The 23,133-nt window shown below is 37.2% G+C and overlaps 2 protein-coding genes across 3 annotated transcripts in view; one reads left to right on the plus strand and one right to left on the minus strand.

Moving 5' to 3' along the window:
• Positions 1-3,558, plus strand: part of Znf568 (zinc finger protein 568) — a 57,053-nt gene extending 53,495 nt beyond the window's left edge. For both annotated transcript variants that reach the window (XM_005399905.2, XM_013522316.1), the window contains exon 9: positions 2,046-3,558. The gene's annotated coding sequence lies outside the window, so the exon portion shown is untranslated. The remainder of the gene's footprint in view (positions 1-2,045) is intronic.
• LOC102029951 (zinc finger protein 850) overlaps positions 1-23,133 on the minus strand; it is a 277,918-nt gene that overhangs the window by 181,820 nt on the left and 72,965 nt on the right. Inside the window, 1 exon segment of the mRNA XM_013522334.1 lies at positions 13,736-14,841. Within this exon segment, the coding sequence (XP_013377788.1) occupies positions 13,736-14,841 (1,106 nt within the window).

Below are 23,133 nucleotides of genomic sequence, written 5' to 3' on the forward strand. Positions count from 1 at the left end.
TGATATCAACATATCTTTATTGGACAAAATCTAACTCAGCTATGGTATACAGTAGTATGATTTTTTTACATATTACAGTTTGTTAACTTATTTATAATTTTATATCTTTGGTATATAGAAGACTGACCTACTATTTCAGGTCTTGAAACGTCTTGTGAAAGTTACTGCATCCCAGAAGTTGCCAAACCCTTGCCTGCATGCCAAGAATATTTTCTACATTTTTAAATGGCTGGGGAAAAATATAATTATATTTAAAAATATGAAAAATGGTACCTAATAGAAGGAAAATGAGATATGGAAATTATATAAAATTCAATTTTAGTATCCATGAAAAAAGCTTAATGGGAACATAATCATACTACCTTATTTTTTATAGTATTTACAACTGCTTCTCCGTAGCTATGGCAAAGTTGAAAAATTGCAAAAGAGATATTTAACCTTTGACCTTTTACAAAAAACCTTGCTGACCTCTGGCCTAGCCTCATAAAATAAGACTAGGAATGTTCTTTCTGTTTCTTTATTTCTCCCATGGTAAAGTATCGGGTTAAATAACCCTTAGTTATTGCGGGCTGATCAGGCATACAATCTCCCAAGCAAGGAGATGGTGACGGCTTAAATAAATGAGACAGTTGAAATGGTTTCAGGGCTCCGGGAGGGTCTAACTCTCTTACAACTTTGATATTCTGTGGGTTTAGGCAAATACTTCTCTGGGCAGTCCGTATTTATTAGGTTTTCAAACAAAAGAGGAGGATACTCAAGAAAATGTGGAAATCTAGCAGGACCTTGGGAGAATTTTCCCAAGTAGTAAACTATGTCCATCAGGAGAACTACCTTACCTTTAGGTTGGTATTTACTGTAGGAGTGTGGAGCCTGCAGCTGCACTCTCCTTGTAGTTAGTTGGGGTTGGAGCCAGACGTCCTCAGCTGTGGCCTTATCTTGTCCTTTGAGGCATCACAGCTTCACAGGCCACTACAGGCCTCAGCAGTAACCAGTGACCCACAGAGGTTTACTTACTGTGAGTCCACTGCCCATACCCTGCCAAGGTGCGTAAGCTTTAGACAACTCAAAAGTAAACATGGAAAGCCAATTGGTTAATGTTAAATCCAGCTCAGAGCCACTTTGTAATGGTCTCCATCAGTAAAGGAGGCATAAAGGGCAGTATTCAACTAATAACAGTCTTCACTTTATGGCGTGTTCTTATTACCAGTGTGAGCAAAGCCCTTCTCTTCTTGTTTATTCCTTGTCTTCTGTTCCATTTGCAAACTTACTCCCACTCCTCCATAGGCAATAATGTTAACATGCATCTTTTTCTGAGTACATATTCATGCAAAATGTTTTTCTGTTATGTTCAGGCCAATGTGGCTATTTTTCCAAATCATCCATTATATAATTGAGAAGAATATTACTTGAACTGGGTACATTTATTTTATATGTAGCTATTACATCAGGCTTATTAATTTTGTTATGTAAGTAGTCTCTATTTTTAATGACTTTTTGTCTGTTGTGTATATCAGTTATTTTAGTGTTGGGTTACAGTCTCCCAGTATATCTAAGGTTTATTTATTTGTCATAATTCTGTTCTTTGACTTATCCATATATGTATATAATATACATTTACTTGTTATGTATACAACTTACCTTCTAATTTTTACTCCTAGTCTTTCTGAATATTTATGTTTTAGATGTATCTTTTATAAACAGGATATAGTATGGCTTTAGATTTTGACAGTTTTGATCTGTTTTGCCTTTTAATGAGAACATTTAGTTTACAGTATTGTAATTATTGATATAATTGGAAGCATTATTTTATGCTTTTTATTCTACCTTTTCTGTATTTTGTCTCATGTCATTTTGCCCTCTGTGAGTTTGAAAGTTATAAATTATTTGTGTTTTAACCTCTAGGGATGACTTTTCTTTTTTGTCAGCTTGTATTGTATTCCAGAATATTTCTAATAATTCAGTCCATTATTTGCTCATGATACCTAGTACGCTGCAGTGCCTGAGGTTCTGTGATTGTTTCTGCTTTTCTTGTTTTTTCTCCCTAGGAAGAGTTTAGTACTGAGTCAGAGTCACTGGGGCTTTGACTGATATTTTTTAATAAAAGAATTTTGTACAGCTGCTTCTCTTCCTTTCCTTTTTGCCTTTGATTTTCTCCCATAGACTTCTATCCTCTGCAGTGACAAACAGACCCAACCAAGCATTTTGTGCTCATGTAAACAACTAAAGAGTTTTTTAAATGATCAGGAAATTCTCAGCTTCATCTGCAAGAACCAGAAAGAAGCATCCACTGGTGAACTTGGAGAAATCTGGATTCAAAGCCCAGCAGTGCCACTGTCAACTGTAAATCCAAGTAAATGACTTAACCTTCCCAAGTTACCTTTGAATTAGTTTGTGGGCTCTCCTGAGGAATTAAACACATGAAGCACCAGGAATATAAAATGTATAAAGCACAATAATTATGACTGAGATGTGTTGAACACTATATTATCAGCAGTAAGGCTGGGAGCAGGAGCCAGAAAGAATGTTAGGCGGAAAAGCCATAGAAGATCTCAAGTAGGAACTGTGTTATGAGGATTGTGAGAACTGTGCTTTCATATAAAGCCATCTGCAATGTACAACCAGGTCGTTAAGCTCTGCTGAGGCTCCGTAGAACCTGCTGACTTTGCTGGTTTGTGTGGCTCAGTATTAGTGATTCAGTAGGTTTCTGTTCAGTTCTGTGGGTCCCAATTCTTGATTATGAGAACAAAGCTGGGGATGTGGCTAATGCATGGCATCTGTTAGGCCCCAGGGGAGACTGGAAGCCATTGTTTCAGAAGCCTTTCTCCAGAACTGGAACTTTATGGAGAGGTCTCCATCAAGTCTTTGGGATACATCCAGTGGCAGAGCTTCTCCCAGGTTGTAGGAAAAGGGTCGTAGCAAGTCATTCTGGGCATAGATTAGTTTCCAGCAGTTAGTTGTTTTAATCAGCGATTCTACCAAATGCTACTGCCCCTTACATGTTCTCTTGTTCTCTAAGAGGTATTTAGGTACTCACCAGCATCTACCTAGCATTTACTAAGTGCATACCCTTCCACCAAGAGTACTGATGGGGAAGGTTTTCCAGTTACATAAGAGAATTGATGGGACCAGGGATGTAGCTCAGCGGTGCAGCACCTGCCTTTCAAACGTGAGGTCCTGAGTTTGATTCCTGGTACACTGAAAAAAAAAAAAGAGAGAGAGAGTTGATATTTATGTGTTAAGTCTTGGTATCTGCCAGTATTGCTAGCTCTCTGAGATTTTTAGGATGGAGAAATGATTGAATTATAAAAAATTGAGTGTATGGAGTTTGGTGATATTCCCAAGGTGCCTATGCCAGATGGATACCAATAAGTGGCTCCATTTTGAACATGTATAGTGTGTGTTCTGTTTAAGTCACATCATTGTAAATCTGGATCTTTCTCCATCAGTTCTTGTAGCTAAAGTACAGTTCTCTTCCATGCCAATATTTCTCCAGATTTTCTTCTGTTTATGCCTTTAATTTTTCTAAACTAAATAATACATAATATTTTCTCTGTCATTATCCCCTACTAATTGTGTTATTTTTCCTTTTTGATTAAAACTTTATAAAAGAAATAAATGCCTTTAGAAAATAGATGAAGTCTTTTCTTTTTCTTTCTGGAATCCTCCACCCTGTGTCTGCAGAGGTAATAACTTAGTGCATATCTGTAAAACCAATATTTAGATGTTCATATGAATGATACATATTATTGTGGGTTTCAAAGTAACACAAATGGCACTACATCACTGTGTAATGTCTGACAGTGTAGGACTGAAAAGTACTAGTCTAATTCTTTTAACTGCTGTTTTGTGTTTTTATATCCTTTATTAATTGATATCCCTTTATTGGTAAAATAGAGAAAAATAATTGCAACAATCTATTCTATATTTTAACCAGTGAGGGGTTTATTAAGAATTTTTAGCTAGGGATTTAGCTCAGTGGTGCAATGCCTGCCTGGCAAGTGTGAGGTCATGAGTTTGATTCCCAATCCCACCCCTCCCCAAGAAAAAGAAGAATTTAAAAAATTTAACACTATTCAGATCCAGGAAACTTCATGTTTGTGAGCTGTACAACCTAGAAAAAGAGTAGCAAGGTGTAGGCCCAGATAACACCATGGTACTGTTCAAGGAAAAGTACTTAGCACTGCTGCCATCACCATTGCCTAGTGTGTGAGGGAGTAGAGGCTGGAAACACCTGCAAACCACAAAAGAAAAAAGAAAAAAAACCTCCCACAACTATGGATGATATCTGTGTGCCTCAAATACCCATTGTGTTTGCTCTACCTCTAAAGTTCAGGAAGTTACAGGACTTGAACTCTATATGCCAACTGCCAACTGCTGTAGAGACCCAGCAAAAGTATATAAATTACAATAAGTAACCATGACTTGGGATATGATAAAGCAAAATTATTTTGTCTATCACAGTCCCATTCAATTTATTTGACAGGGCAGATAACTTTATCTGGCCATGGATGAAATTATGGGGAGGCCCCACCCTAACTGTGAATCCAGTGTAGAAAGTGTTAGGTACAAAAGAGCAGCTTCGGGAAAGGCTCAGATATGTTGTGGGAACCAGGTGGAGGGGCAGGGATTATGGTGGAAGAGAAAACATAGATGGCTTCTGCTAAGTTTATTGTCCTATTTCTCATCTTCTTGTTTGCTGTCCCTTGTTTCTTCCAAAAGTTAATAATTCTCTATAAAATGACTTCAAAAATTGAAATGGATGAAATGTCAAAGAATTCAAAAGATTTTTTTAGTGATCTCTATATTTAAAGAGTTGAATCAATTAAGAACAATACAGGATATAAAAGGCCAATGAAATAAAGAGATAGAGGTTATGAAGAAGAACTAAACAGAAATCTTGGAAATGAAAAGCTCAGTAAATCTAATTCTAAAAAACTCAGTGGAAGTCTCAATAATAGACTAGTCAAACCATGCTTGGTGGCACATACCTGTAATCCCAGCACTCAGGAGGCTAAGGCAGGATAACTGTGAGTTCAAGGCCAACCTGGGCTATAAAGTGAGTTCAAGGCCAGCCTGAGCCACATAGTGAGATCCTCTCTCAAGAAGACAAAAAAAATGACTAGGTCAAGCCAAAGAAAGAATATCAGAGCTTGAAAGCAAGATGAATGAAATATCACATTGAGACAGTAATTTTTAAAAAGGTATGAACAGAATAATCAAGAATACACAAAAGGAATTATGAACAGAACATACAAGAATATATGGCCATGAAGAGAGTATACAAAACTATAAACACAATATACAAGAAACTATGAAAAGAATATATAACTCTGGGACAAAAATTAAGGGCCAAATTTATAAATCATATGTTTAGAGGAGGAAATTGAGATATAGGCATAAAAAAGTGCAGTCAGAGAAAATATAGCAGAAAATTTCCCAGGTCTTGGGCATTATGTGGTTATCCACATACTGAAGGCTATTAGAACCCAAAATAGACATAATCAGAAAGAACTTCTCTGTGACATAAACTGCCAAAAGTAAAGAACAACAACAACAACAACAAAAAGATGAAGCTGAAAGAACTGCCAGATCATTTAAAAAGTCAAATTCATCAAAATAACAGATTTCTCAGAAGAAATTCTAAAGCTCAGGAGGGCATAGAAAGATATTTTTCAAATCATGAAGGAATTGCAAACTTAGATTACAATATCCCAGAAAGTTACCTTTCAGCATTGAAAAAAACAAAGACTTCTGAAAATACCCATAAACTAGAAGAGCTCTTTCCACTAGCAGATGCTCAAAATGTTATACCAGTTGAGTAAGCAAGATAAACTTAAGAGTACAAGAAAGAGTAAATCTCACTAAAAATGTAGATAAGTTAATGAGAAGTAAGAAAGAAACAAACATTATTTCAGTAAGTTATGAAACCTCTAAGATAAATAAGGGGGAAAAATGAACACAAATTATTCAAAACAATCAAAAGAAAAACAAAATGACACAAAATATTACATACTTGCAATAAAACCTTGAATGTAAATGACCTGAATTCTCCAATTGAATGGCACAGACTGCATTAAAAATAAGATCCAACCGGTTGTTGTTTAAAAGAAACTCACCCTACCGGCAAGACACAGACTGAAAGTGATAGAACAGAGAATGATATTCCAATCAAGTGTAATCTGAAACCAAGTCGGAGTAACTATATTCTTATCTGATGAAGTAGAATTAATGCTAAAATTGGTCAGAAGAGAAAAAAAAGCTTACATTATTAATAAAGGGAGCATTCCATCAATAAGATATAAAAATTTGAAATTTTTGTTTACCAAACATCAAAGAATGATGTTTATAAATAAGATACTACAATATATAAAAGGAGAGTAAGGACCCAAGGTAATAATAATTAATGACTTCAATGCATCTTTTACCAATAGATCATTCAGATTAAAAATTAACAAACATCAGAATAAAATTACACTATAAATAAAATGGACTTAATAGACATTTACAGGATTTTCCATCCAACTGCAGAATTCTTTTCATCAACACAAGGAACATGCTCCAAAGAGATCATATATTAAACTATAAATCAACTTGACAGTACCAAAAATTTTTTCTTGCATCTTTATCTTTCTCTACCTTTGCGCTTTTGTTGTCATACATTTTATTTCTACATAAATTTTTAAGCTCCACTAAACATTACTGTTTTGTTTAAACAATTGTCTTTGAAAGAGATTAAAATAATAATTCTTGGGCTGACATCAAAAACAAAATCTTTATATATGCTTATGTATTACCATTTCCAGTTTTGTCTTTTATTTGAATATATCAACCCTTTAATCTGGTACCACTTCCTTTTTGCCAGGATTTTCTTTATAGGTCGTATCTCTTGGTGTCTTATATCAGCTTTGTATATTTCCAAATAGTATTCTATTTTGTTTTGCTTTTTTGAGTCTCACTGTGTTCAGGCTGGCCTTGAACTAGCAGCAATCCTCCTATCCTAGCCTCTTAAGTGGTGAGATACAGCCATACACCACAATGCTTGGCCCTAAAAAATATTTATTTCATCCCCTTTGAAATATATTTACACTGCCTTAAGAATTCTAGATAGTAACTTATTTTTTTTCCTCCTTGGGAATTTAAAAATGTTACACTGTTTTCTACATTGCCTTGTTACTATGTAGCAGTCTGCTACAATTACCCTTGTATCTGAATATAATGAATCTTTTTATCTTCCTTGCAATTTGAATAAGATGTACCTTGATGTTGCTTTCATGTTTTTGTGCTTAGGGTTCACTGATCTGTGAGCTTATAGTTTTCTTCAAATATGGGAAAATTGGGCCAGGGATATAGCTCAGCAGTACAAGCGCCTGCCTGGCAAGCACAAGGTCCCAAGTTCTATTCTCAGCACCCCCCACCAAAAAAAACCAAACAAAATAAACCTGTCCTCTTTACAAAACAAACAAACAAACAAAAAACAAATACGGGAAAATTTCAGCCATACTTTTTCAAATTTTTTTGTTCCCTCCTCTCATCTTCCCGAAGGATTACAATTATATGTATATTCAGTCACTTCAAGTTTTCACATAGTTCACTGATGCTCTGTTTATTTATTTTTTTTCATACCGGGAATTGAACTCAGGACCTTGAGCTTGCCAGGCAGGCCTTATGCCACTGAGCTATATCCCCATCCTGCTCTGTTTATTTTTAAATGTTTTTCATTCTCTACTTCATTTTGGATAGTATCTATTGCCATATTTTTGGTTCATTAATATTTTCATCTATAATGTCTAATATTCCTTTAACTTTATCTAGTATTTGCTTTTTAAAATTGCAGGTCATTGTGATATTCATCTTTCAATATGGCATTCTTAATATATAGAAGAGAAATAGATGCTATTCAAAATGAGACAGAGAATGATTTTGCTATTTTGATCAAGGTGTTTTTATTGTTTGTTTTGTGGGGGTGGAGCTTATAATCACAGCCTTGTCTGTGCTAAGCAAGTGCTCTACCACTGAGCTACCACCCCAGTCCTCAAAGTTTTTAATCAGGATAGTTTTAGTTATGAATTACTTGTTCAAACTTGATAAAGATTATATATTCCAAAAAGCTTTTGATTATATAAGTACATCTTCTTCATGCTCTTTTTTTACGTTCTGGGACAAAACCCAAGGCCTTGCATATGCTAGGCAAGTGCTCCACCACTGAGCTACTTCCCCAGCCCCAATTTTTCTTCTTAAACACATACATTTGTTTGTTAGTCTATTTTGTTTCTACAGCATCAAGTCAATTATGATAAAATATGCTTATAAATAATGTAATCCATCTATATTTCACAGGTATTAGAATATATATATTCTAGGAATATATATTCTGGGAATGTATAGTATTAATACATAATTTTTTAAAACTCCTCAATAATCTGTAGTTGTATCACCATTATCATTTTTTTTTTATTTTTAAAGAGAAAAAAACCAAAATTGCAAAACAGGAGGGTAACAATGTTTAATACATTGTGTATTGTTGTCTTTAGCTTAGTTACTTAGAGTACAAGATAGACATTTAATTGTGTAAACAATATTAGCACAAACTATTCTTTTCAATGAACTAAGAGAAATTGGTAATATAACTATCTTAACTATTTTGTATATATACATATATAATTTCTTTTGCTTTTCCTTTCCTTCTTTTTACCCGGTTTTTCTTTTTGAACAGTTTCTTCCCAGTTTACAATATCTATTGTATATTTGGATCTTATTTACTCTTTCAGCTGCACATGCTAGGGAGACAATATGACATTTGTACATGTGTCTGGTTTCACTTATGACTGTGATCTTGAATTGCATCCATTTACCTATAAAAGTCTCCAATTTATCCTTTTTATGGCTGAGTAATACTCTACTATATAAAAAGACCAATCTTTTTTATCCATTCCTCGGTTGATGGGCATTTGGGTTGTTTCCAAGATTTAGCTAGTACAAATTGATCTGCTATAAACATGGGTGCACATATACCACTGTGGTATGATACTTGGAATTCTTCTGGGAAGATACCCAGCAGGGTCAAATAGGACCTCTAATCTAAATCTTTTGAGGCATCTCCACACTGATTTCCACAGTGGTTGCACGAGTCTACACTCCTATCAACAGTGGAGAAGGGTTCCTTTTTCCTCACAGCCCTGCCAACATTTCTTTTTGGTTGATTTCTTGATAATAGCCATTCTTTCTGGGGTGAGATGGAATCTCAGTGTTGTTTTAATTTGCATCTCTAAAATGACTAATGATGTTGAATCTTTTTCATATATTTATTTGCTGTTTGTATTTCCTCATTTGAGAAGTATGTATTCATCTCAAATGCCTATTTTTTGGATTAGGTCTTTAAATTTGGGAGGTCTGGTTTTTTTTAGTTCTCTATATGTTCTCGATAGTAATCCTTTGTCTGAGAAACAGCTGGCAAACACTTTTTCCCACATTGTGGGTTGTCTCCTCACTTTGTTGGTGGCTTCTCTTCCTGTGCAAAAACTTTTTAATGAGATCCAGTTGTTGATTCTTTGTGACAGTTCCTGTGCAACCGTGTGTCATGGTTTCTGTCTATATGTCCCCTTAAAGATTCATGCAGTCACGGGGTGGGCTTCTAGAGTTTTTGATTAATCCATGGTTCAGTGCTGGGATTATGGATGTGAGTGTTACACCTGCCCTGGTGCAAGGAGCCTGCATATAATATAAGGAAGGGAAAGAGGTTTGCTGCTGCTTTTCCCTTCCTGCTCTTACTGCTTCTGCCACCATGAACAGTTGCCCTCTGCCATGTGCCACTCTGCCTTGGAGCCAGCTGAGTGTGGACTGAAACCTCCACAAACTGTAAGGTAAACCTTTCCTCCCTAAATAAACCTTTTGGGCCAGGGATATAGCTTAGTGGCACAAGCACCTGCCTAGCAAGTGCAAGGTCCTGAGTTTGATTCCTGGTACAAAAAAAAAACTAAACTAAATGTCAAATCTATTGTCTAGTCCAGTAAGGGCGAACCTTTTAGAGCTGCCTTTTGCAGCATATGTGCCATAGGTTTGCCACCAAGTCTTAATTTCCAGTCTTAATTTCTCCTTCTTATTGTATTTGGTTTCTCTTATTTGTTCTGGTTTTATTTTGTTGTTTCTAGTTTCTTTTCTTTCCTGTACTGGGAATTGAACTCCAGGCCTGGCACTTGCCAAGCAGGCGCTGTGCCACTGAGCTACACCCCAGGCTGTTTCTAGTTTCTTTCTTTTTTGAGCCAGGGTCTCATTATGTAGTTCAGGTTGGTTCCTGAACCCACTATGTAGCCCAGGCTGGCCTCAGACTCACAGCAATCCTCCTGCCTCAGCCTCTCAAGTGCTGGGGTTACAGGCACACACCACAAAGCCTGGCTGTTTCTAGTTTCTTGATATAAATGCTTATTTGTTCCTTCAACACATTCATCTATGTGACAGATCCTGTATTGGTAGCTGTGGGTAGTGAATACAATGAAGATTAGGCCCACAGACGAAACCTCCATAGTAGATTAAGTCATTTTTTTCACTAAATAGAACTTTGGTGACATTTCACAAGGTTAGATATATAGGCATCTCATTATCATTAATTTCTAAAGAACTTATTGATTTTATTTTTGGTACTGGGAATCGAACTCAGGACCTGGCACTTGCCAGGCAGGCACTTGTGCTGCTGAGCTATATTCCTGGCATTTCTAAACAAATTAGAGGTTAACAGTGTAGTTCACCAAGGCTAACAGATACTTAGCTTGCATGATGCCCTGTTGTGGTCCCCAGCACAAAAACAAAAAACCAGAAAGAAAAGAAACGCTTTTTAGCTGAGCATGGTGGCACATGCCTATTATCACAACATTCAAGGTTGAGGCAAGAGGATCCCAAGTTTGAGCCCAGCCTGCAGAACTTAGTGACATAGTAAGAACTCACACACAGAGACACACAGACACACAGACATGGAAAAAAGGCTGGGGATGTGGCTTAGTGTGAAATCCCTGGGTTCAATCCTCAGTACTACAAAATAATTAAACACATAGCTTATAATTTCAGTTCTGACTTTGAACATTTTATTATTGAAATTTCAAACATACAAAAGTAGAAATATTAGAACAATGAACCACCATGAAGAATTTCACTTCAGTAATTACCAACATTTAGCAATCTAGTTTCCATCTTTTAAAATTCATTTTGTAGTGCTAAACTGTTTCAGTGCAAGTCTGCATATCTTACTTCATAAGTACATATTAACTCTACCACATAGAACATTTTCTTTTTTGTAGCCATGTTGGTATTTTCATCCTTAACAAAATTAGAATTTCTAAATATTATCTAATACTTGGCCCAGGTGCACATTTCATCCACTATCTTGTGTCCTTTTCCATTTTATTAAAGCCAGGTTCAAGAAATGCCCACACAATGAAATTAATTGCCTTGTCTCTTAAGTCTTCCTTATTATTAATGGTTGTCTTTCTTCTTTTTCATGCCACTCATTACTTGATGAAATCAGGTCAATGTTTCTGCAGAAATTTACACATTCTAGATCTAATTAGCTGCTCTTGTGACATTTGTTTACTTACCTATTCTCCAAATTCTTGGTTTCAAAGAATTTGATTTAAAAGTATGATTCCTTCTGTTTATCATTTTGGCAGTATGACTTCATCATATGTAGTGGTGTGTGCATCCCATAGCATTTTATCAAGTGGTGCATATTGTCTGATAGTCCCATTTTTATTAAGGTTCAAACTGACCAGAGTATTCTGAAGTGATCAGCTTGATAATTTCTCTACAAAATCTTTCACTTAACAGTTTTAGCTGGGCGTGGTGGCACACACCTGTAATCCCAGCACTTGGGAGGCTGAGGCAGGAGGATCGTTGTGAGTTCAAGACCAGCCTGGGCTACAAAGTGAGAACCTGTCTCAAAAAAGGCAAAAAACCCAACAACAACAACAACAAAAAAAACAGTTTTAGCATCCACTGAAAATCGTTTTCTGGACCCATTATTTCTAGAATCTAGAAAATAGAGATTTGTCTAAACCTGTCATCCTTTCTATATTTATTGGTTGGACTTTTTTTAAAAAATCCACTTAGATTTCATGAATTTTTGATGACCTTGACACTTGGTCCACGTGGGCCAAAAAAAATGCTCATCTCCCGATATTGAAGAATGAAAAGTTGACTACTGGTAGGCTCATGTCAAAAGACCCACCTAGAAACACTAATTGAAGATGGAGCAATTATACGGACTATAATGGAATATTTCCTTTTATACAAAAGTTTTTCACACACACACACACACACACACACACACACGCACCAAATTAAACTCCCAAGTGGTAGTTTCTCTTATACCATCTTTTTCAGAGTGTGTGATTAACATTAAACTAATGCTAGACAAGAGGTCCTATATCATAGATGGGAAAATTGCTTCATAATTCTGATTCTTCAACAGCTTTTTTTTTTGCTAGCAGAAATCAAACTCAGGACCTTGCCCTTGCCAGGCAGACACTGTGCCACTGAGCTGTATCCCTGGCCTGACAGCTGTATTCTTAACAACTGTACATTCATGAAGATCATACAGTTCTTTTAATTGTGAACTTTCTGATGCAATTTAAATGAAGAAATTCTCATTCAATACAATAGCCTAGGTTTTACCTAAAATAAATTATTTTCAATTTAGTGTTAAGATGTGACAAGAGGCATTTCTACATTTATTACTTCTATAGTAATTTTCTTTTAAAAGGATCCACTAATACTAATCATTATACACAATATTTACAGAACACAAGCTATGTGATTGCTATTCTTCTACATATTAACTACTTAATCCTCACAACAATTCTATTACACAGCAGAGCAGGATGACTCCAAACTGGCCCCTCAATGGTGGCTGTCTTTTGGTTTTCTTGTACAGTTCCCTTCTTGTGAGAGTAAGCTGATCTAGTAATTTACTTCTAACCAGTAACAGGTAGCGAGGGTAATGGGGATGTCATTTCCATGATTTGATTATACAAGACTACAACTTCCATGCTAGCAGACTTCCATCTTGTTGCCAACAATCTTCTTGGCTTGCACACTTTGATGAAGCAAGTAGTCATGCTGAAGAAGTCACTGTGACAAGGAAATGCAGTCAACCTTCAGCCGAAAGCCTGATAAACTGAGGATCACAATGTAACACCCTGGAAGAAAAGGATCCAGGCATCCATCCTGTTAGCTTGGATATAGATCCTTCCCTAGTCAACCCTTCAGATGACCACAGTCACAGCTAATCTTGTGACTATGAAGCCCAACTAAGTCATGCCTGTTTTCCAGATACAGAGAAATTGTGAGATAACAAATATGTATTTTTAAGCTACTAAATTTTTGGTGATTTATTACACAGCAATAAATAATGCATACAACTACTGTACTAATATTACTATTTTACAAGTGAGCAAAATGAGGCACAAAATGATAGTATCTTGTCTAATATCAGAATAATAATAAAGTAGTAAAAGGAAGCAATGACAGGTAAGGATAAACATTTTCCAACATTCATGACATTTTTCTCTACAGGAATTTGATGAAGATAATGTTTGAATGATGAAGGAAGGCTTTTAAAGCAACATATCTTTTCTTCAATATACAATTTCTTATCCTTACTGGTAAGCATGAAACAAATTTTCTCAAAACTGGATTTGATGTTGTTTTATAACATAATGTACATTTGAAGGCTTTTCTCTATTAAATTCCATTATGAATCTTCTGATGTTGAGTAAGGTGTGAATGCTGCCTAAAGGCCTTCTTACATTCCTTACATTTGTAGGGTTTCTCACCAGTATGAATTCTCTGGTGTTGAGTAAGGAATGAATAAAGTCTAAAAGCCTTCCCACATTCCTTACATTCATAAGGTTTCTCCCCAGTGTGAATACTCTGATGCTGAGTAAGTTGTGAGAGCAATCTGAAAGGTTTTCTACACTCTCTACATTCATAAGGTTTCTCCCCAGTGTGAATACTCTGATGTTGAGTAAGCTGAGAGAGCAGTCTGAAGGCCTTCCCACATTCTTCACATTCATATGGTCTCTCACCAATATGAATGCTCTGATGTGAAATCAGTTGTGAGTAACTACTAAAGGTCTTCCAGCATTCCATACATTCATAGGGTTTCTCACGAGTATGAATTCTCTGATGGCGAACAAGTTGTTGTCTTAATCTGAAAGTCTTCCCACATTCCTTACATTCAAAGGGTTTCTCACCAGTATGAATACTCTGATGGACAGTAAGCTGTTGGCATATTCTAAAGGCCTTTCCACATTCCTTACATGCATAGGGCTTCTCACCAAAATGAATTTTCTGATGTACTCTAAGGTCTGGGCCACATACAAAAGCCTTCCCACATTCCTTACATTCATAGAGCTTCTCAGAAGTATGAAGTCTCTGGTGTCTAGTAAGGTGTGTACACTGTCTAAAGGTCTTCCCACAGTCCTTACACTCATAGGGCTTCTCACCAGTGTGGATTCTCTGATGCCGAGCCAGCTGCTGATGTACTCTAAAGGCCTTTCCACATTCCTTGCATTCATAAGGCTTTTCACCAGTATGAAGCCTCTGATGTTGAGTAAGTTCTTGAAGCACTGTAAAGGCCTTGCCACAGTCCTTACATTCATAGGGTTTCTCTCCAGTATGAAGTTTGTGATGTCGAATAAGGTGTGCACGCTGCCTAAAGGCCTGCCCACATTCCTTACATTTATAAGGCTTCTCACCAGTATGAATTCTTAGATGTTGACTAAGTGTTGAGCGACGAATAAAAGTCTTCCTACATTCCTTACATTCATATAACTTTTCTCCATTGTGAACTCTCTGATAATCTGTAAGAAAATTTTGCTTTTTATAAGTGGTCATTTTTTCAGAGCCAATTTGCACCTGCCCAAAATACCCCTCTTGTGGTTCTTTTTGGCCGTCAGTCTTGCTTTTGCATTCCCAGTCATTTCTAAAAATGGAGCCCTGAAGGCTATAGATTTTAATTCTTTCCATTATCTCCCACTGTAGTGAACATATTTCATAAATGTCCTTCTCTGGAGATAAGGCATTGGTCCTACATCTGGACTCCAAATCTGTAAGAAAATAAAAAAGAAAATACATGTTATTTTCTTGTTCCAGAACTAATAAAACTGCCAAGGAGAAGTAAAATAATGCTTATTACAAGTGATGGACTGTATCACTCTCAAATATAGACATTTCTGTAACAACACCACATATGCATACCTAAACCGGTATCGTCTACAAAGTTATATACCACAAATAACTGAATCCATGGGAAATACAGGTTTATTCATAGAATTCTCTTCATATCTTTTTTTGTTTTGTTTTTTGATTTTTGGTTTTTTTTGGTCTTTTTGAAACAGGGTATTGCTATGCAGTTAAGGTTGGCCTTGAGCTCATTTTGTAGCTCAGGCTGGCCTCAAACTCACAATAATTCTCCTGCCTCAGCCTCCTAAATGCTGGGATTACAGGCATGTGAGACTCCACCCAGCTTGTTTTGTTTTTTGGTACAGGTGACTGAACCCACAGCCATAGCACTAAGCTACATACTCAGCCATTTTTGAATTTTTATTTTGAGACAGGGTCTTGCTAAGTCACTAAATTGCCCAGGCTGGCTTACACTTGTAATCAGAGTCACAGAGTGGAGGTCCTGTTATCTTTTTAATGGCTATAACATATGAGATGAAAACCAACCCCTTTTGTATCTCTGATATTAGTAATTTATACTAGTGATCACTTTATGATATTAGTAATCTTTTTATGATATTAGTAATCTCTTTTTTCTTGATTAGTCAAGCTAGGTATTTATTATCTTTGTTGATCTTTTCAAGAAGTCAAGTTTTGACTTTATTTTCTTTTTCTATTTTGTTGGTTTCTTATATGTATTATCATTTCAATCTATGAGAACAGCTCCTATCTTTGAAATGGCAGGCAAACATATGAGATGAAAAACGGTATAATCAAGGTCAACAGAAAGTGACTTTGCTAGTCCAAACTTGAAAGTTCTTAATTTACTTCAGGTCTCAACATGTTCCCTTACAGGCAAAGGGCTTTTTTGTTTGTTCAGTACTTAGGATTAAATCCAAGGCCTTCACACAGAGCTACGTCCCCAGCTCCCCACCCCCATACCCTTTTTTTTCACATTTTGAGACAGAATCTTGCTAAGTCACTGATTCACTCAAGATGGCCTCAAACTTACAATTTTCCTGCCTTGACCTTCTAGAATGAATGGCGAGATTACACACATGTCCAGCTCATGGGTTTTGTTTTGTTCTGACATAATGGAAATTGAACTCAATGCCCTGTGCATGCTAGACAAGAGCTCTAGCATTGAGCCACATCCCCAGCCTTTTCTATTTTGAGATAGCTGACCAGGTTGGCCTTGCCTTTAGGAGGCTGATGCCTCAGCTTTCCGGGTAGATGGGATTACAGACATGCACTCATGCTTGGCAACTACTGGTATTGGAAGAGAGCTCCAAGGATCTCAAAGATGTGCCTCCACTCTAAGCAGGCTAGTTATTAACTGCAGTAATGATTTCCCTGTGCCTGCTCAGCTCTCACTCACCAGGGCATAAGGTTCTTGTCCCTTCCTTCAAAACCATCCCAGGTTCTTTCCCTTCTTCTTCCAATAATGTAATCACATCTTGTTTAGAAATAGAAGCTCCTGCTTAAAAGGAAAATGTAACATGAAATTATAAACCTAAAAGCCCTTCTATTCAGATTTGGTTAAATTTATAATTAACCACAAATAAAAATGGTACCTTATAAAGCCTAAGTGCAAATAAATGCAAGGGAGCTGAGGAACTCTCACTTTAGGTGACTGCAGGACGATCAGTAATAAGACCCTAGGTGACTAAGAATAGGCCTTAATACAATTTAAGCTCACACAGGCTCTGTTGAGAAGCAATATTTTACAGTGATTAGGAACACAGACTCTGCTGGGCATGGTGGTACATGCCTGTAATCCCAGCACTCAGGAGGCTGAGGCAGGAGGATCTTTGTGAGTTTGAGACCAGCCTGGGCTACAAAGTGAGGTCAAGGCCAATCTGAACTGCATAGCGAGACCCTGTTTCAAAAAGACAAAAAAAAAAAGAACACAGACTCTGGATCCAGACTGCCTAGTTTTAAATCCTGCCTCTGTTACTGTTACCTCAGTCAGTTATTAACCTTTTGTACCCAAGTTTTCTTATCTGAAATAAGTTTAAAAATGATTAAGGAGCTACTGAGGTGTACTCAACAATGAACAATGCTCAGAACAGTGTCTAAGCACAATATATACAATGATATGTTCATATACATGTGTATATTAACTATTAATTTTTACTGCTATCATTCTGCTGAGAGGGTGAGGCTTTCTAAGACATTCTCAGGTCCTTTTGGGGATATTCAATATTAAATACAAAGTTCTTTTTTTGTTTTGTTTTGTTTTTTTGGTTTGTGTTTTAGTACTGGGAACTGAACTCAGGACCTTGCACTTGCCAGGTAGGCGCTTATGCCGCTGAGTGATATCCCCAGCCAGAGTTCTTAAATTTTGTTTGTTTATTTATTTTTTTCAGTCAGGGCCTCCCTATGTACTTCTGGCTGGCCTTAAACTATACAGTCCAGGCTAGCCTTGAACTCATGGTGATCCTCCTGCCTCAGCCTCCCAAGTGCTGGGATTATAGGTATGTGTCATCAGCCTGACTAGGTTTTTAACTTTCAACCACAAAGCACATAGAACTGAGTATGTCTGCTACAGAAAAAAAAGTAGTATTTACTTGAATTTTAAATGAAGTTTGTAGACCACCCCATACTATATATATACTTTACAAACTCCTTTAATTTTCATTGTTTCTCTTTCTTTTTTATCTCTTTTGATTTTTAGGGTTATCCAGTGGCCTGGTGTGGATGTATTCTTGTTTTAGGAGAGTTTGAAAGGAATATGATGTCTATGTGTCAATTCTGAGCGCAAGCACAATATATCTAGTTTCTTAAACAATACTTGTACGATATTCAAATCCAGCCCCTTGGATACGAGGGGAAACAGGAACTACAAAATCTGAAGGACATGTGAAGGGTACCACAGGCTGAGCATATTCAAGTGGTGGAACCTATTTACAATCTAACAAAGCCCAGCCATTCTTTCCTTTTCTGAGGGGTGGAGTTTGGTTTTTTGAGACAGGGTCTTGCTGTGTGGTCCAGGCTGGCCTTGAACGCACTACGTAGCTGGCCTCAAACTTGTGGCAATCCTCCTGCCTCAGTTTCCCAAGTGCTAGGCGCGTGCCACCATACCCAGCCAGGTTAACCATTCTTTGTGGGGAAAAAAGTAAAAATTTAGCTTGTTTTTCAGAATATATTGGCAGAGAAAGCTAACAGTTCTGATAATAACCTTACCTAGTGAGATGAAGTTGCTATAGTTCTCCCACATTACATCCCTATATAAGTCCCTCTGAGCAGGGTCCAGGAATTCCCATTCTTCCTGTGAGAAGTCTATAGCCACATCTCTGAATGTCACTGAGCCCTGAAAAAATGAACTTATGAATTATTTGTGAAAATAAATTAAATATTTCAAATGGGAAGAGATGAGAGTGAGGACTTCACAGCATGATTATTACTATCTAGCCACCCTGTTGCTGACATAACAGTCTTCTGCCCTAAAAAGCATTATTAGCTAAATAGCCGATATTAGACAAATGAGACTGATAGCAATTTATTAGTCACACATACTCACAGCCTGAGGGAAGATGTCACACATTACACAAGGCCACAGAGGCTGCACCCCAGGAACAGAGAGAACAACAGAGAGCTGTAGGAGGCAGGCTTTGAAAGATTAAGTGTTCCCTGGTTCCCAGAGGAAGAAGATATGACTAGCTTGTTTGATTAATTACATGAGTTGCCAGAGTGGTGAAAACGATTAGGTTAAGGACTAGGAGGGTGTAACTGGCTTAGATAGGGGAACTAGGAGGGAAGAAAGCCTTTTCCACTAGACAAGCATATCTGGTGAGAGCGTGGATACTCATACTTAGGCCTTTGGGGCTTGACAAACATGTCAAGGCAGCACATAAAAGTTTAGGTCGTACCATATAATAAGGCCCTGATTATATCTCTGCGTAACCCACCCAATCCTAAAAGCCTTACACAACATAAGATCTCTACACATAGAGAAACTTAGATCAGTCAACACTAAATCCCATCCTATTATTTAAAAACCTCTCATCTGTGGAGAGTTTATAGTTTCCCTATAAGGTATCAAACAAGATAAATGCTCTTTCATTAAACCACAGATCTTCAAGGAAAGTTCAAAAGAGATATCTCACATTTAACATCAGTAACTTGTTCCTAAAAATCACCCACTTTAATACTACATTATAAACTAGGTGCCTATTTTTTCATCATTGAATTATAATCCATTGTATGTTAGTTTTACATTTTCTTTCAATACAGAATTATACTACACAATGTGTCAGTGCTCATGCAGTGTCTTCGGCACTAGTATTTTCATCATCTCTTTTACTAATTTCATTTTTCTCACCTGCTTTGAAATTTTGTCCACAATTAACTTCAATTCTTTTCAACTTTTTTTTTTCAGTACTGGGGTTGAGTACTGAACCCCAGGCCTTTGCACTGAGCTACATTCCCTAGCCCATCTTTAATCTTTTATTTTGAGACAGGGTCACACTAAGTTGCTAAATTGCCCAGGTTATGCTCAAACTTGTGATCCTCCTGCCTCAGCCTCCCAGAGCGCTGGGATTACAAATATGCACCACCATACTTGGCCCTTTTCCAAACTTTTAGGAACTCTACACTAGACCCAAAACACAACAACCAAAAAAGGCTAAACTACAGAAAAGTACTTCCAATGAAAACATAGCTCACCTTTACTATGATGCTCTGATGAATCCTATATCACCCGCAGCACCAAATACATGTCCTCTTTAGTGATACATACAATTGTTCTGATGGTCTAGCAATTGCTTATGGAATGTAACTAGGTTCTTCCTAGCACTGTTTTTGTTTAAAAAATACTGCATTCAATACATGATCCACTTTATTACACTCAGGCAAAATTAATTTATGGTGTTCAAAATCAAGATATTAGTTACATTTGAGATGGGTGGGTGAGGAATGCCTGAAGGGGGAAATATCTGAGGTACTAGCAATATTCATTTCTTCATCTGGAAATATAGCTGCACTATTTATGAAAATTCATTCAGCTATACTCTTCTGATTTGTAAACTTTATATATGCAATACCCCAATAAAACATTGAAAAAAATTCATTTTAAATGAGATGTTGTATACTGAATACACACATTTTTTTCTGCATAAAACTAAAACAAAAGTCATTGTATTGTTGGCTAGGAATACTGCTTAGTGGTAGACCACTTGCCTAGAATGTATGATGTCTTGGGTTTGATTCCCTCTCTCCTTAATAAATCACTGTATTGAGAGAAATATATTTTTCTGGAATTAAGTTCTAAAATAAAAAGCTGTTGCATTGGAACAGGCTGACAGACCTTCTATAGAGAATGTCTATATTTATCTCAAGGCATTTCACTTTTGTGGAAGAAAGGAAGGACTATCAGTGGGCTGTCTATCTGTCACTAATCTCAGGAATGGCAAAACTGGAACAGTTTCTTTGATAGAGTTCTGTTAAAATGGGAAGTTCAGGAAAACTAACAAATATGTACACACAATCTAGAGATTGACAATATTTTACAAAGGAAAAGCCACCATTAACTTACATCAGCCATGGTTTTAGCACCCCAAGAACTGGTCAGTCCTTTTCAGTATTTCTTAGTTGGAAAACTTCAGAGTCCACACAAACCAGAGCTGAAAGAAGAAAAAACAGCCATGATCCCAAGTACCATGTACCATGGGGCAGGCAAATAAATAAATAAATAAAAGGTTATGAAGCTGGATGTACTTAAGAGCACCTCAAATGACTTACGTTGATATGAGCATTTTTTGTTTTTCATTTCTTTTTCCAAACTCCTCCTCACTACTGTACCCACTCCTATCCCATACTCTCACAAAACTGAAGTGGAGTATAGGGGTGCCTCAAGAAACCCATGCTCTGAAGAAACACAGGTAAGCAATGATAGACATGATATGGAAGCACAGATACCTCAACACGAGGATTTCTGAACAGGTTTCCATTTAGCAATGTTGATCTGGTCCTGAAACTAAACCAGAGTTTTTCTAAAGACAAAGACTAAAAAACCATATAGACTGACCCTGGCAGCCCTTTCTATGATAAGGCCACACTGCCTTTCTCTAGGTAGGACAACTCCCCGCTCCCATTTCCCAGCAGGACATCTCATACCGTGACACCCTTTATCACTCCCTCTTTTAGTGTCCAACTGTGGAGGTGTTGATTCACAATCACTGCAGTGAGCCAACAACATTCATTGAAAATCTTTATGTGATGTGTGCTTTACACACGCTTGTCAATTGAGCCTCAGTATTCTTACACACTGTAGTTCCATCCTCTCAGCACACTGATGTTCAGGACTCAAATCACGTAAGGGGCCGACTTTTTTTGTTTTGAATCCACATTTCTCTCACTAAAAAGCTGGTTCTCTTTCACCTTTGGTCTTGGGTTCTGAAGGTTAGAATGTCTTCCTTACTGAGAGAACCCTGAAGAAGGGCAATTCTCTAAAAAAAGGAAATAACCAATGCCTTTTCAAAAATACCACGCCTCAGAAGATGGCAAAAATAGTGCTTTTCAGCAATCATCACTCTAGAGAATTATCAATTTGAACAACTCTCTGCAACTGAAAATACATGTACTTCCACAACAGCTAAGGAAACCAAAGGGGAGATCACAGTACTTTATTATAACACAACAATAAGAAAGGACTTACGGAAGAATGTAAAAGCAATAGTTTTACATAGCTTGTTCTACCCTTGCCCAATACTGAGCAGCACAGCAACGAGACAGCTGTTGTTTACTTGGGGGAAAAAAAATAAAGTAAGCACAGAAGTTTGCCTTGGTCCCCAATACCAGGCCCCATACAGTAAAACTCAGCACTTGTCAGACCCACGTGGCCCCAGACTGTAGTTCAGTATCCTACAGCCCCAGGTTTTAGGCTTGCATAGTAAAGTTGATCCTTAATCTGCACCAACACCAGGCCAACGTTAGCATTGCTGGGCTCTGGACAGACTTCAGCAGCAGGTAGGACTCCGCAGCTCCTGGCTTTGGGCAAGCCAGCCACAGCAGGTTTCAGGCTTCTAGTGCACCTCCACACAGCCACAGCCCCAACCCCAGTCCCAGCCCCAGCCCCAGCCCCAGCCCCAGCCCCAGCAGCTCCAGGCTTCAGATGCAGCCAGCATCACTACAGTCTCCACAGTTTTTCCTATATCCCAGCACTGCACACCTCCTAAATGTCTACCACCAATTAGTGCCACAGGCTGGGGACCAACTCATTAATACATGGGCCTCTGAGGGTCACTCTAGGTCCAAACTATAGCATTTAGGAATAAATATAAACAAAGGGGTGAAAATTTTTACACTGAAAACCATAAACATTGATGAAAGAAACTGAAGACATAAATAATAAAGATATCCCATGTTCATGGACTGAATGAATCAATATTGCTAAAATGCCCATACTACCCAAAATGATCTACCGATTGAAAGCAATCTCTATAAAAATCAATGATATTCCTCATAGAAGTAGAAAAAAATCATAAAATTCATATGAAACTACAAAAAAAAAAAAAAAATCCTGGGTAACCAAAGCAATCTTGAGCAAAAAAAACAAAGCAGGTATCACCACATGACCTGACTTAAAATTACATAACTTTAGTACTGACATAAAAGCAGACAAACTGATCAATGGAACAAGAATGAAAGCCTAAAAATAAACTCACACATTTACCATCAATTTATTTTTCTTTTATGAAGGTGTCAGAGCACACAACAGAGAAAGCAGTTTCTTCAGTACTGTTGGGAAAATGATATCTGCACGCAGAACAATGAAACAGAACACTTATCTCACAGCATATAGAAAAATAAGCTCAAAAAAGGATTAATACCTTAAATGTGAGACCCCCCCCCCATGGGAAAATGCTAGAAGGAAATGTAGGGGGAAAGCTCCATGATACTAGTCTGGGCAATAATTTTTTT

The sequence above is a fragment of the Chinchilla lanigera genome, unplaced genomic scaffold (genome assembly GCF_000276665.1).
Source record: "Chinchilla lanigera isolate Chin_1 unplaced genomic scaffold, ChiLan1.0 scaffold00067, whole genome shotgun sequence".
NCBI lineage: Eukaryota > Metazoa > Chordata > Mammalia > Rodentia > Chinchillidae > Chinchilla > Chinchilla lanigera.